Source organism: Grammomys surdaster, unplaced genomic scaffold (genome assembly GCF_004785775.1).
Source record: "Grammomys surdaster isolate TR1022 unplaced genomic scaffold, NIH_TR_1.0 126531, whole genome shotgun sequence".
NCBI lineage: Eukaryota > Metazoa > Chordata > Mammalia > Rodentia > Muridae > Grammomys > Grammomys surdaster.
The window spans coordinates 5,324,124-5,340,880 of NW_021621323.1; the positions used below are offsets into that span (position 1 = coordinate 5,324,124).

At 38.8% G+C, this 16,757-nt stretch overlaps 1 protein-coding gene across 1 annotated transcript in view; it reads right to left on the reverse strand.

Annotated features, from left to right (window-relative positions):
• The window catches only part of Ppp3ca (protein phosphatase 3 catalytic subunit alpha), a 272,769-nt gene that overhangs the window by 59,419 nt on the left and 196,593 nt on the right, over positions 1 to 16,757 (reverse strand). The window contains exons 3-5 of the mRNA XM_028760375.1: positions 8,998 to 9,122; positions 2,242 to 2,353; positions 706 to 851 (exon numbers count right to left, since the gene is read on the reverse strand). Coding sequence (XP_028616208.1) covers positions 706 to 851; positions 2,242 to 2,353; positions 8,998 to 9,122 — 383 coding nt within the window. The remainder of the gene's footprint in view (positions 1 to 705; positions 852 to 2,241; positions 2,354 to 8,997; positions 9,123 to 16,757) is intronic.

The window sequence follows — 16,757 nt, forward strand, 5'->3', positions numbered from 1 at the left end:
TACTTTGCGAGGGATCTGGGTATCAAAAATATAGAGAGATTTGTTTGATGCTCTCTCTGGTCTTTTCTTCCAGCTGCAGTGATAAGGATAATGAACAGAAAGACATAAAATATGATATCTGTCATGCAGTGCTAGTGTGCATTTGTACATTGTTTTGAGAAAAGGATGTACTTTCTGACTCCACCCAAGTTATCCTTCTGCTGGGAAATACGACTGACAGTCCACACCATCTAAAAGTATGCTTCTGAAAATGTCTACCATTCTTTCACCCATTTATCCAATACACTCAAAACAATATTATCTTCGCTATTTCTAGACGCTGACTTTGTATCTTATGTTATAAGAACAACAACAACAACATCACAATAAGTACATTTCAAAAAGTAAAGTTGTGAAATTTTCTCCAAGGCCCGAACAATTTCTTCTAACATATCATGAATATGAGATGGAGTATCTGACAAAAGGAAAATGAACCTTCTTCCACGTTTTAGAGATCAAATATAGATATTTTTAATGACATGTGCCAAGGGGATAAGCCAAGCCCCAGTCCCTAAGGTAAGATTTGATACAAACCTTGGAGATGTGCGTGTATTCAGTTATGTTAACTGAATAGGATACAAGCGGTTACAGAGGCAAGGCGGTTAATAGCTTGCATGATTGCTGAAGGACATAGAGTGAATAGACTTGGACAATAACAGAGCTTACTTTTCTGATGTCATCTAGAGTGTTAATCTCTGGAGACAAACCACCATGTACACACAGGAACTGTTGGTTCATCAGCGCGGCCAGGGGAAGGCAGTCGAAGGCATCCATACAGGCGTCATAAACGCGTTCTGAATACTTTATTTTACCTATGAAATGTGAAGAGAAAATTGTACTTTCATGCCTTTCTGACTAGGACCATTTCACTGAAATTGCTTTGTTTCTTTTGAATATTTTTTGCCAGGATAATGTGAGTGTGACCCTCTAAAACAGAATCAATACTATTTCTAAGACTCATAGATTAACCTTATTCTACAATGTTTTTATTTCTGTCATTTATCATATTATTTAATTTTATCATCTTTTGTTTAATAAATGCAAAGCATTTTATTTATTTTGTATGCATGTGCATGCACACACACACACACACACACACACACACACACACACACGAAAGGCAATAAAGCTGGTTGGTATTCCCATAAGGTTTTATAGAAATGCAACTGCCACGAAACTTTCTGAAGCTTTTTCTGCATCATAGACTTCTGCTTTCTCCATACTGACTCACAGCTAATGTTTTTAGGAAAGTCTTTATGCTTCACTGAATATAAAACCAAATTACAGGAGAAAAAGAATTAAAGTTTCAGTAAGCAATGAGGAAAACAGACAAAAGGAAAACAAAGCTAAAAGCACCCCCTCATCTGAGTACCTACGTCTAAAGGATGGTATCAGTTTTCATTTTGTCTAATGTCCTAGACGTCAGCTGACATCTATGGGGCTCCAAAATAGAGGTTCAACTGGGGCCCTATTTCCTTTTCTTGACTGGAGTAAGATTAAAGTGTAGAATCACTATTCTCACCAATCGTTTTGTCCTAGCACATACATGAAACTTTAGCTCAGATTAATAGGTCACTTGATAAAAACACTTATAATTGAAAATTACATTCTGGCTCGATCTTGTGCAACTCCTGTGTAGATTACCACAGCCACTCTGAGTTCATGGGTACAGGGTTCCTGTCATGTTCAGAAGGCACTGTTTTCTTCTGAACTTCTCCAGTTTCTGCCTCTTACAATTTTTCTGCCCCTCTTCTGGCAAAGAGGAGGAATAGGTTCATGAACTCTGTACTAACTGAGCTTTGTGGACAGTGGATGGGTGGCCTCCACAGGAGGGATGAGTTAGTTTTCCTTAAGGGTGTGGGCCATGGTAAGTTGACTATGTTCTACTGGATGGCCCCACACTTAGGAATACATAAACAATGCAATTGTGGGAGGTGGGAGTGAGCCGTGAAGGGTTAGAGAGAGGAGTGAAGACTAACTGTGATCAAAATACACTGTATTATATTCTCCAAGAACTATACAAATATATTTTAAACTAAATTGTGTATCCTTAGATTTGTCCTTTTTAAGAAAGATGACATGAAATAATGTCACCTAAAGCTTTTGACTTTACCCAAAGAATAATTACACAATATGTTTTTATCAGTTACAATGACAAATGAGCCTATATGACATTAAAAGAAAGCATCTCAGCATACTTACATTCTTGTTTAAACGTGAAATACTCTGTGAGGTGCCTACATTCATGATTTCCGCGAAGTAAAAACAGTGTTTTGGGGTAAAGAATTTTCAAGGCCCACAAATACAGCACACACTAGGGAAAAAAATAAACATAAAATGAGCATCTTCCATGATATTTGTGCATTTTATCATTTAACATGAAATCAATTTATTATCATGGCCGCCATTCTCAAGCCGAGCAGGATACTTCAAAGAAAACAGAGTAGAACTTAAGTTATTCGCCAACTCTTCCACCAACTTTTCCACCACCCTTTCACCAACTCTCTGCCTTCTGGGCTTCTGATCAATCTTAATTTTTTTAAACAGTTACACTTATTTACGCGTGTGTGTGTGTGTGTGTGTGTGTGTGCACACGCATGTGCGCGCACATGCACACATAGACTCATGCGTGTGTGCATTCACACATGTGGTCAGTGGATAACATACTGAAGGCAGTTCTCTACTTCCACCATGTGGATTACTTGTATTGAACTCAGGTTGTCAGGCACAGCAAGAAGTGACTTTACCCACTGAGGCATGTTGCTGGCTCTTGTCCTTTATTGCACTGTCTTTGTAATACACAGCAGATTCCTAATTTTTGTTTTATAGAAATATATAATTAAATTGAATGGCAGCGTGTCTCAACACATTCACTACTAATGAACACGGAATACATTCTGTGAACCTTAAAACCCTCAAATTAGTGACTCGGACGAGGACCATGATGACTAGTACACATGGATCAGGTCTGGGATAAATCTTCATTAACACAATCTTTTTAGAAGATTAAGTATAAAGGAACAATCAAATATTAATACCAATATTATCTGCGAGGGACATTCATTAAGAATCCACACAGAACAGAAAATGATTCTTTAAAAAACAAGTGTGTGGGCTCCTCTTAGCAAAGCTTGTGTTCCCAATGTGAAGCCAAGGCAGGGAGACCGCAAAAAATGGGACCAATCAGACTCTGATTACTAAGACACATATGAAATTTACACTTCGATCACCAGTCTTCACAAACAGATAGAGAGTAATCCTAAAGAGAAAGTTGTTATCAAACCTATCTGCTGGCTATCTGTGAAGAATACTTACCTATAAGTTTCTATGATAATCACAGAACTAATTATCAAAGTGTTGAAATAATAATGCTTCAACATATAGCCCAGGGGGATTGAGAAAATACTAATTAAAGAGACAAGTGTAGATTACTGTAAATGTCATCTTCAAATATGAAATAGTGATTGAAATAAACGATAGCTTGCCATTAGCTTATGTATGAGTGTATGTGTGTGTGTGCACTTGTGCACATGCTGCTTTGATTATTTTTTTAATTATAGTCATCAGCTAAATTTCATGTGATTAAGATATAAGCATATCTGAAGAGCTGACCAACTGTCCTCCATAAGTGGTCCTTGAAGCAGCATGAGCCTCTGTGCATGCCAAGCTCCCTGCCATCTCAGTGATGAGCCAGGCAGCCTAATGAGTCCTTGCTATGAATCCTATTTTAGAACTACACTTACTTGTTCAAATAAAGGGTGGTTGGATTATTCAAATTTGACTCATGTTTCAGAGAAGGGATTTGTTATGTGCCACAAATGTCAATGAGACAATTGTTACCAATTCATAAGTTTGAAGATTGTCCTTTGATGTAGGTGATGTGTAAGTACACATATATACTTGCAAGTTGGAGCTTAAGCTAGAGTGTCTACTCTGGAAGGGAATGGTTATACAAAGACCCTTTAAATATTACGTCAACAGTATCATCCTACAAACAGCCTATGCCTCATCAGTTCACTATAAACAGGACCGAAACCTGGCATCCCTTCTCTATGGTTTGCACTGTTGGCTTTGTCTTAAACCATTAGGTCAGAATCCTGTTCAACTCTGCACACAAACATGTCAATCCCTCCTGCGTGTTTAAGAGCAGTCCTACCCAACCTATCCTAATTGCCTTGATGGAGGAAGGTACAAAAGTAACTGAGGCATCCATCCTACTGTCAGGTTTTAGCCTGCTGTCCTGGGGTTCAGCCATTGTCCTAAACCTGCAGTTACACTAGCTTCTAGGAACACCAGGCCATTGTAACATGCTACCCTTTGCTGAGTGAACCCTTAAGCAGAGGCCATCTCTGTAGGGAAACTGAGTTGTTCTCTTAAGCAACAGAGCAACAGAGACATGCAGAGCAAGCAGCAGGAAGATCTTGCAGAGCCAGATCTGACAGAATGGTCAACCAGACCTTAAACTGGGAACTGCTTGCTGCTACATACCTCCTGCCCCTCCCCCAGTTCTCCCTCTATTTAAACATGAAACTTCTGTCAATACCCTGAAGACTGACCAAAGGTCCCAGAATCCTTTGCTTGTTCCTCTTCCCAGTGAGCTGTGGAGATTGGAAGTCTGTGTTTGGCGATTTCCCCCTAGATTCTAGAACACAGGTACTCCTGAAATTCCTACCTTGGGTGGGACAGGAATTTTTTTTTTTTTTTTTTGCAAAATTCAGGTGAGAAAGCATAAAATCTATCCAATACAGATATTTTTAAATGTTTGAGTATAACTTACATACCACCAGATGCTTGTCTCATACAACTCTGAAAATTTACATACATGGACCACATGAAAACTGTTACATGATGGACCTAGAATCTACAATGTTCTCTCGTGTTCCTGCCTGGTCAATAACTTTCTGAAAAATTTAACCAAACTTCTGACATCTCTAGATTCCTTTTTTCTAGAACAATTTAGTTTAAGATAAAGCAACTGTCTCTCCATCGAAAACCCGAAGTGCATTTTGCAAGCACACTCAATTACCAGACTAGAGGAATCGTATCTAAGACTCTCGTTGTCTTTTTGACCGCTGTTAAAGATCTTATTCTGATATTGTCCTGCAGCTTTCTAACTAGGTACTTCTAGTCTTAATTACTATAATTCTATCATAATTGAACCTAAAAGATATTCAGAAATGTTGTCTGCTAAATGTTCCTAGTGTTCATATGTACTCATTTAAGATGATACAATATGCAACTCCTTTATAGCTATATAGTAAGACATTTGGGATATATGAGCTCCACCTGTGCATTACAAAAGGTGAGGGAAAAGAAGGAAAGAGGGAGAAAAAAAAGAAAAGAAGAGAAAACAAGGAGGTGGGAAACGGGAAAGAAAAACGAAGGAAAATTACTAAAATTTCCAAATTTTTGGCTCAAAATATTCTAAGATGGGAATGATGGGATTTTTTTTGCATATATCATTTCCTTTTCTCCTGTGGCAAGCATAAAATATCTTCCCAACACTAACTAAGACCGAAAACACAGCCAGCATGGAAGAAATGGCCCATTAAAGGAAAGGTCAAGGGTGGATTGGAGAGTGGAGTCCTGCCAGCTTTTACCCTCAACATCTGGAGGAACAGGGCTGCCAAGCACGGCATGGACATGCTCAAAACCGTTTTAAAAGTCATACAGAGTTCCAACATACTGAAGAGGTAAAGATCGTCGCTAGCCAAACTATGACCTCAGAATCATTTTTGAGCACAGACTTGTAAACATCATCACAACCAAATGAAGCAAGAAAAATCAGTGTCACCCAGGTAAGGACTGTTGACGTCTATGTTATTGGGTGACTGATGTGAGTCAACTTTGCAGGGTCTGAGTCTTTGAAGGCAGAGAAAGCACCACATGAGGGATCTCTCTGCAAGGCGAGACGCAAATGAACCCTACCAGTCACTCCTGTCATCTTGCCCTCAGTACTGTTAACTAAACAAGCATTTACAACTTCCAGTTAGTTACTCGATATGAAAGTCTGCCTCGGTATCTGTCGCAGACGCAGCTTTCCCTATTTTATGATTCATCCATAATCACACGGCACTAAGGAGACTGTCCTCTTCGCTTGGTTCACTCATAATAACGGGGTAATAATTTACTCGATAATTTAGGCTTTTAGATGGGCAATCTTCTTGAAAAACTGCAGCACAATTCTTAAGGATTGTAAAATAGGACAGGAGGCAAGGGAGTCAAAAGGAGAATACTGTTTTAGCTGGATACTGATTTGCTCCCTGAACTGGTAACACCCCATGCCTCAAAACTTCATAATTCAAACTGATGCTTCTCTATTGTAGACGGCTAAGTGCAGGCTACCACAGGAACTTGGAAGGGACCCAAACTCCTGAAGTATGGAATGTAACTTCTCTAAGACATCATTTGTCTGGTCTGACAAGCACACCATGAAGTGGCAGTGGAATACCAGTGCCCTGTCAAGACGGCTAGCTACCGAGACCAGTGGCCCTGTTTGTCACCTCCATCATGTGTTCTCCTGCGTGCTTGTTATTTTCAGGCAGCAGCATGGAATGCTGCCTGGCTTGCTGTGGTTCATTCTGGTCCATGAGTTCACAGCTAATAAACACAACAACTTTTCACACTTCAGTGTGCTGTGCTGAGGTCTGGATGCAGGCAGAAAAGGAGAAGCCAGCTCCCTGCAAACTCAAGGCAGCGGTGAGCTACAGGATGCCTGCAAAGAGCCTAACGAAGCAAGCTCAAGGAAACAGCTGTGCATGACTCTGTTTGCAGATTCTGGACTTTGCAGACTTTGCTGAAGGTCTGTAGAGAAAAAACACACCCAGCTGTGGACCTAAATATATGCATACGCTTGATCAAAGAGATTAGGTAGGGTAATGCAATCATCAGAAAGAGAAAGGTTTGTTGTAAGACAAATTATGGCAGGGAACAAAATTACACTTTTCATTGCTACTCACAAGTTGGCTTGTTTGGGGGAGCTCAATCTGTAGGGAATGATTTCTAATGGCAAAGGAGAGGAAGTTGGGTTATGGGGGTGAGGAGAGGGAGTGCAGACATGAGCAGTCTGTGCTCTCCATAACAGCTACTCAGAGCCTGCAACTGCCATCAGTAATGCCTATTAGGATCTGTTCATCAAAGCTGATTTGTTATGAAGTAAACATAGGCATCCCTCTTCACTGAGAGGATGAGCTTAGAAGAATACCTGCAGTGTAACTCCAGGCTACAGACACAAATCCAAAAATGCCTTGAAACCTGGTAGGGTAACACACACTGGAAAGCTATACTCTGTCTTTCTGTCTATCTATCTATCTATCTATCTATCTATCTATCTATCTATCTATCTATCTATCTATCTTTAGTGTTTTTTATTCTAATATATCCAGACCACAGTTTCCTCTCTCTCTACTCTTCTCAGCGCCACCCCCAAGCCCTCTCTTCTTTTATTCCCCCAAATCCACTCCTCTTCCTTTCCCTTCAGAAAAGAGCAGATCTCCCAGTGATATCCTAACCCAACAATCTCATAACATACAAAGAATATTTTATATCTAATGATTAACCCTCATAAGATGAAGGACATGTGTATCCATGTGAGCACATGTGTAAATGTACAGGACTGAATATAAGCTTCTAGATTGTGGTGCATATTTATTTCTTTAGGTGCAGTGTGACCAGGGTTTGGGACAGAGGAAAGAGTACAGCCATGGAATCCTAAACCCCTAGTGAAAACATCCTATGAAAAGAAGTTACTTACAGAACCCTTCCGAAACTGAGAGGAATGAATGTGACCATTTATCAGTTGACAACACTCAGTCCACAGACCCTGACATAGTCTTAGTAAGAGTACTTCATATACAGCAGTGGTTCTCAACCTTCCTAATGCTATGACCTTTTAACATAGCTCTTGATGTTGCCGTGACCCCTGTACCGCAATTCTGTTACTGTTATGAATAGTAGTATAAATATCTGATATGCAGGTGATTTAGGCAACCCTTATGAAGAAGACCTTTGATCCCCAAAGGGATTGCAACCCACAGTTTGAGAAACACTGATATATATGCTTGCTCTCTTTTAATATGCTGACCGTAACAACTACTGCAAAGCTACTCATGGTTCACAGCTGCAGTTTCAATTGCAGGCAACAAAATACTCCGACTCTTCAATTGGTATGTTTGAGGTTGACACAGCACATTAACATTAAATATCTTTTTAGTAAATCTAATATTAAAATATTTCAAAACATACTTCTTTATATGATGATTGCGGGCAAGTCCTATGAAGAGTCAGCAACATTGCCTTATCGAGTAAGAATAGTTCATTTATTTTAATTTTTGGTGTTTTTTTGCTTTTTGTTTGTTTTGCCTATGAGGACACTATCAACTGGTATGTATAAATTCTAGCTTCTAATTTTTCTCTTCTGGTAATCTTGTTTTCCTGAGATGTTATATTAGGCACCAGACAGAAAAACCATGAGTACAAGAGGGCCTTGCTTTTCTCTGACGGTAGAAGAAGCTCTGCTCAATGGCTGTCATTTTTGTTTGAATGAATGATTTTTACAAATTACCTAGTTAGATGACAGGTGCCCTGATACAGCAGCTGCCAGTGTCCTTACACAGGTACATAAGTGTCTGTATCCAGTACTGAAAGGGACTTACAGTCTCACAACTTTAAGCCATGGATATGCAAACTCAAGCCCACCTATGCTATCACCGTTGACTAGAATAGTTTTTTCCAATCCTCAAAAAAAAAAAACCATAAAATACACAAAATACAAAATCTTATCATTTCTTTGACATCCCTCTGTATAAAAAGCACACAGGAGAATGAGAATCATTTATCTCATTAAGGGTCTCAAAATTGATTGTTGTAGGTTCTGGATTTCTGCAAGGTGTTTATGTCTCTTCCTTACTAACATAGCAGTGATCCATGACCACCTAAGAGGAAACCATGTGTACTTACTTCGATACTGAAGTACCCTCTGTCAACATAGTCCCCCAAGAAGAGGTAGCGAGTGTTGGCAGGAGATCCTCCCACCTCAAAGAGCTTCATCAAGTCAAAGAATTGTCCATGGATGTCCCCACACACTGAAAGACAAAACATATTTTATAGTAATATTAGCTCACGTGTCTGAATTATATAATAAAATTTGCCTAACAGGAAACTGAGAAGGAAAAGCCAAGTCCTTTGCTGAAGATACTAAAGTTAGTGGAAGACCTTGTTCTAGCATTCAGGTCTTCTGATTCACAAATTCACTGGGAAGATGGTTGTCATAGGAACAACAGTGATCATGGATGCCATGCATTTAACAATTTTACATGAGATCCTATTAAGAAAATTATGTTCCCTAAGTTTTTTCTACTATTGTCGTGGGATAGCATTTTGTTGTACAGGTAAGAAAGGAGCAAAAGACGAGGCCAGTGGTCTGGAACAAGCATTGTATGAGCAAGTTGTGAATCCATACTCATTAGCTGTTATTGCCTCAAAAACTTATGTGTATAAGAAGTACTATGTTTTTCTGGATTTAATATGAAATAGATAAATTTAAATTCTAAAAGAATGTTTTTGTAAGATGTATTATCAATTGTCAAGACATTTTTCTAAAGTTTATCTGAGGAACTGTAAGTGCATAAAATCACTAGGAACTGATATTTCCTAAAGTTTTCCTTTTTAAGCTAAAAATTTTAAAAGAATCTGGCTTTTCCTTTACTGAGCATTTATTACTTCTATAACTGTTAGGATCTTCAAAAATGAACATCATATTCTGTTTTCAGGAGGAGACACTGTACATGTCTGACAAGGTCACTGCCAAAAATAAATAATTGAAGCTTAAATTCAGATTCACTTGATTAAAAACTTTTCAACCACCATCTGTTTTTATGTAAACGCATACATTATTCATTGTGGTGAAACACATTATGCTTAAATAATGGGTATCATGTGGATGCTTCTTCATAGAATGACATATTAGTGCAACTGTATCTTAACTCACTGTATGCTTTAATCACAAGCAAGTTACTAAGCTAGGCTGGAGCTCACTATTCAGCAGGCATAGGCTTACATTAATACTACAGAATCCACTGATATAACAACTGGAAATCAATACATGAAGTTTAAATAATTTGTACAACCCTATTTTCCACCATGACCAAATAATGACTATGAAACAGGAAAAGGTGGGGAAGGTTTTGGGATGTCTGTGTTTCAAACTCTTGGTCTACTAAAATGATTCACATATCAGGAAACTGTGACTGTTTGGGACACCTTTCTGACATTCCACTTCTGCCTCATCCCTCCGTTTGGCAAGAGTAAATCGTCAGAAACATAGCTGCTTGAAATTACATGTCATCTTGGATTACTTAAAGCAAGAGCATTTTCATTCTTATGGTTGCATCTTTCACAACTGGATCTTCGTTCGGAAGGACTGAGGAATCTGGGCTGAGACTGAGCACATCATGTTCCTCTTAGGATAATATGAAGGTTTTAAGAACAAAGAAAGAAAGGGTAGAGAGTATTGTGGCTCAAATATTGCCAGGGAAAGAAAGCTGGCCCAGGGACATGGACTGCCACATATCCATGGGAAGGTGTTTAAACAACTCTGCAAACCTAAGGGTTTGCAAACCTCTTTCATTCAGGTGGTTGCTGTAAGAAGATCTTAATCCGAAGCCTGCCAGAGCAACAAGTGAGATCCTGTCTAGAAACAAAGAGGAATGGGAAGAGAGGTATAGCTCAAAAAATTAAAAAGAGAAAACACATTAAAACAAAGCTTGTATCTTAAAAACTTAATTGACTTATCTTGTATTACAATTTTTAAAAGACAAGGCTAAAAGTCATTAGCGCTAACAAGGAGTTAGGATCCTACTAACTTACATTACAGTGTAGATGGTATTGTTACTTAGACTAGCACCAAGTTATCTCAAATTGGAAGGAATTTTATATCTGATACCTATGTTTCAATCCAGTACTCAAAAGAAAAACAGTTTTTATCTAGAAAGCATATGCCACTTGTCTGTTATTAAACCTGTTCAGCAAAGCAAGAAACACTACTGAATGTCAATGCGTGTGATACCAATGTCTCTATTCTGCCTGGCCACTGCTTCTTTTTATATGGTGAGTCCTCATCAAGGCATGATGGTTGGTTACTGAAAAAACGATTCAGAGAAAACGTGAAACTACATGACAGTGTAAGGCAGGCTCCAAACATTATTTCCAAATTTTATGGTAGTGACAAATGTAATCATCACCATAGGCTGTTATTTCAACTATTCTCAAATCAAAACAGGCCTGTGAGAACCACGAAAGGAAATGTGGAACTACACTTGTTGGCCTGGGCCTCTGACCACCAAGTGGCCACCCCTTGCTGTGCTCCTCATGATCAGAATGGCCTTAGGCAGGGTCTTACTCAAGGTCTCAGAACCACAAGATACTTACATATAAAATATTGTGACACAGGCCTCATTTCTTACTAAAGATCATTTGTGTGATTAACCATGTTAATATTGGAACAAGAGACTTAGCAACTTCTGGATTTTGGTAAGAACCTGACAAATGTTACACCAAGCACTGTTTCCAAATGGCTATATCTGGATTGTCAAGATCTCAGGCTGCAGGGATTTTCCTTGTTGGAGCTGGAAGGAATGCCTTCTGGATGCATCCCAAAGCATTTGCCTTCTCTCCTCTCACGCCCTTCCTACCCTTTCTTGGCACTTTACATTTCCATTGCAATTCTTGACCATGCTTGAAAATTCCAGAGTAATTGGTTTACTTCGCCATGTCAGAGATGGAAATACCAGAATATTCACTGAGGCTGTAGACCACAGGTTAGAAAGGGAGAGCTTGTTAGCATCTGACACAACTGCAGCATAGCCAGGAAACTAGCATGAAAATCAGTGATGAACAGGGTTGGAAGATGGATGAGTGGGTAGAGAGCTTGCAACCTAAGTGTGCGGTCCTGAGTTTGGATCCCCAGAAACCATGTAAAAGAAGCCAGCTGCGGTACTAGCATCTCTAATCCCAGTGCTTCTACATGAGATTAGAGTCTGAGATAGGAGAATTCCCAGAAATTTGAAGGCCAGCAAGCCTTGTATATGCTAATGGCAAAACCAGAGATCATATCTCAAGCTGGAAAGTGAGGGTAGTCACCTGGGGTTGGCATCCATTTGATCTGTACATGCTTATTGTGGCTGTGCATGCATACATTGACACATTGATACACATACACACACACACACACACACACACAAAGGTGGATAATTAAAAGCAGAATTTATAATGTGATGAAAAGTTCTAGACAATTCAAAAATTATAAACTTTACATAATTATAAAAAATTATAATTTTTTCAAAAATTATAAAAATTATAAGCATTATTATCCTGAATGTAAATTTATATAATATAAAATTAAGCTCTTTTTCCTCTATAATTGTGATTTAAATGATTGTCACAACTATTGAATCATGGTGACACTAAAAAAAAAAAGAGGGAATAATTATTTACAAACCAAACATTAAAAACCCAGCACCTGAACATATGCTCACTCCTGTAATTTCTCACATTGTCACCAACTTTGTCTCATACCACCATACCACACTGTTACAGACGAAGCCACTTAGGACAACTGTCAGCAAATGAAAACAACTTGCACACATAATTACAACTAAAATGTTGAAGCCCAACCAAAGAAAACAGAAACTCAAATAACGCATGCCCAAGAAACAGAAACTTTTTATAAGGACATTTAAGGATTTTCAAGAGCACTTAAGAAATTTTTTAAGCCAATTTTTTCCCCCTCAGATTTTACCAACTTCCTACTTTGCATGTCATGTGCTTAAAGTCTTTCCAGATTATCTCACATAAAGAAGCTTCTCTCTGCACCCATCCTTCAACTTCCTGTGGCTTAGTAGTCTCTTCACAGTATTTATCAATTTCAGTAATTACCTGCCTGACTTACTTGTTTTGTTTCTCCCCAGTCTCTCCCACCCCTTGCCAGTGGATTAGATTTTCTGCTAGGATGGGTAGCATGTGGCCCTGCTCACTGTATTGCCAGGGGCCACAGTAGTGACTATACCCAGAAGGCACACAGGCACTTACCACTGGACATGGGCCAAAATTTATTTGGAAATCTATTAGGAAATCAGAATTTTCTGGGGTGCCCTCGGGGTCGGTAAACATGACAATGATTTTGTGGAGTCTCTCTCAGTGGAAGATGAAACCTTCAACCACTCTAAATGGAATCCACCAAGAATGCAGCCAAATTCAGGATTTGCAAGCATCTTATGGTGGCTACCTCCCCTGGCTCCATCAGAATCTCCCAAGAGGTAACCTTGTTAACAGGCTCATGGATGATCCTTCTCTAGAACAGAGAGACTATCTTTGAACATCAATTTTAGCTGTCTCCATGCATGTTGGTGTGGTGTTGCTCACAGCGGTTGTATTTAGGTAGAAGTCTACATTGGAAAGCAAACTCTTTTAGTTCCTTCCGGTTTGATATGAGATTAGCGTTTTATTATTATCTGAAGGAATCATAATGAAGTAATGAGTTGACAGAGTCAGAGGGAGGGCTTAAGGTACACGTGCAATGACAAGACAGGATCCAGCCTCCTGAGGACTGTGGGCTGTAAGCAACCTAGCAGGTAGGTTACTTGTCTCTTCACTGGGTATTTGATGCACTATGTTTCCCTATGCGTGCTAGGACAGGTGCAACAGTAGGTGGAAAGTGTAGCCAGTGACCTTCCTGCCATGAGACATGATTGTCCTGTCTTTAATCATCTTAGAAACTACATAATGGTCATATTCTTCCTAAAGCTTGATATTATAACACTGGCTCTTCCTAGACACCAGATGGCTAGGATAAATTTCTATATAGTTGAAATACATAAATAATAGTTACCATCGGATGCCCAAAGCAATTTTGGCATTTTTGTCATTGCCCACATCTCCTTAGGAGACTAGATCCTATCATATTTCACTGCATTTAGTGTGAATGTCCTATCACACCATCGAGTCAAGTTTACATCACAAGTGTGCTTCTAGCTGATCTATGTCCTTGGACACCTCCGATTCATTTCACATTCCCAATGGGTAGTGTGCGAGAGTGGGGGTGGGGGTGGAGCGAGTACTCAACAGGAGGTCACCACTGATAGACCTATGAGGTGAGAGAGGCTGGCTCAGGGGTACAAAATGCTCAACAGAAGAGTAATGAGTTATGCATTGCACTGCACAGTGAGAGAAGTGTTAACTATAATGTACTATACTTTTCAAAACAGCCAGAAGAGAGGATTCTGACCACACCACAAAGAAATGATAAATCTTTAATGTGGTAGATATGCTAATTTCCCTCCCTTGATCTTTACATAAGGTACAAACGAATCTAACTTTCACACTGGATCTCACAGCTACGTGTCAACTAAAAGATAAAGCAAAAATTACCCATCATACATAAATACAAGGTAAATAATAATACTCTGATACAATATCCATATATTGAGCTGAATATCCTTCAAATTCCATCTTCAAGAGATAGTAAGCTAACTCTCAGACTTTTTACAAAATTAGATGCCAGAAATTTAGAGTATCATGGGAATATTAATAAAATTAACACAATAAAGTCGAATATAAAATATAATATTTTGGGGTGAGTCACTGCTTGGGGTGAGTGATCGGATAAGTTGCACCCTAAGGGTTATTTTTTCAGAGACTAGTGTACCATTTGTTTTTAGATGGGAGAAGTAGGAACCAGAAAGTCTTGCAAACAAATGAGAAGAAGGGGAAGCCATCACTGAAGCTGTCATCTTCTTCCTAGGTTGAGTGACAGAGCACTGAGTACTGCTATTCACAATATCCAGGGTGGAGGGCCATGGTGCACTGGGAACCAAAAGCCCTACTTACACACCAGCTCTAGTACATGCATGCTGCTTAGATAATCAGCTATGAAGAAAAAGGACCCAAGCAATATTCTTCCATAATTGCCTATTAATATTGCTCCCCGCCCGCCACTCATGATTCTTGGCACGCTTTATTAAAATTGTATTGGAGTAATTTCACACATGTCTGGGACCAATGATTTTGATCGAAGATGGATCCTCTTAAGTTTTCAAGTGGGGGAAGCAATGTGGGAATCAACATGACAAGTTTTCTTTTCCTTTCATTTTTTAATAGATGGCACTAGTTTTCCCCCATCTAATGTCTTTGCTAGAAAGCTGTTTAGCTCCCATACCTTAGGCATAGAGGGTATATTAAAATAAACATATTTTATTTTAATATTTTCCGTGTATATTAAAATAAATATAAATGCATGTGAATGTATGTATATAGAATGCTACCTACTCTAAAGTAGGCACGTAGGCATTAGGGGTCAGGAAAGCTATCAGGGGCTATGAAGCATACCATGAAGCATGGGGAATGCACTCACTACCCAATATGGCAAAGAAGTCCTGAAGAGGAGGGTCTTTGTAATTAGTTGAGTATACTTGTAATATGAAAGCAGAAAGCTGGGTTGATCACAGGGCGAGCCTAAGAGTCCCAAACTAGGAACATTCTCAGTAGAGAAAGAAGGTGATACACAGCAGAGCGAGTTTAACAAGAGCCCAAGAACAGAAGCTCAAGCAAGGCCAGGGTGACAAGTTCGAAGCTACCAGGAGATGAATGACATTTGTCTTGTACCTTTTGACAGAGAGACTGGTATTAAAATCAAGAACTGTACTTACATCAAATGTGTGTTAGGTCTTCAAATCTAAATTAACTTAGTAAGTATACACATGAGAATTTTGACATCATAGATTAATTATTTTTAAAAGAATCCTATTGTTCCTAAGCTCCTACTTGCAATTAAATTTTGGCATTAGAAAATGTAAGCCAACTTTGCTAGCACTTGACCACATCAGGATTAGGATGTAAGTCCAGTAAAAATGCAATGTAAATAACTCCTTGAAAAGGCTCTGATAAAGCTGTCCTGCTTGGTCAAAGGCAGATAATAAATGAAATATAAAATATACACTTTCAGATAAGATGGCATACAATAGCTTTGACTGAGTGCAGACCTGCACAATGGGTTTATTTACTCACCCATTTAAAATGAACCTATCAAAGAATATCACAGAGGCAATGCCACACTCGTTCTGAGCAACATTTTTATAATGTCACATAGTTCCAGGATGAAGAAAGATTATACCAATTAGGATGTCAAAAGACACAGTGTTACACTGTTTTTATGTTTTTCCTAAACTGTCAAAAACTAGAAGATAAATAACAGAAAAACCTAAAATTTTGAGGACAAATATTTCAAAGTTCCTTAGCCGGATTGGACTGGTACTATGATTTACGAGTGAAGTGGTTTTAATTCATGACTCATTATTTTTCTAAAAAGACCTTTCAGTGCCTCCAAAATACTGACTTTTATCAGCTTGAGGATTTGTATGATAGAGCTCTTCGGCAAGCTTTTCCAGTTTGTACTAAACCACATGGCAACTTTCCCATTAGAAAAGGCATGACCCCTCTCGCTAAAACTCCAAGTCTTCTGAGTGCCAGGACTGTAAGCCTGTATTTTCCCCTAATTTCCAAAGGCCCTGATGTCAGGGAACTGACAGTATGTCTCATTCTCAGCAATAGAGATTAACCTATTGACCTTCCTGGCTTTTTAATGCTTTTTATTTTTTCTACCAAAATATTTGCGTTTCTAAAATTTGCAATCTTCAAAGGAAGATTTTTGCCTGTAAAGGCTATGC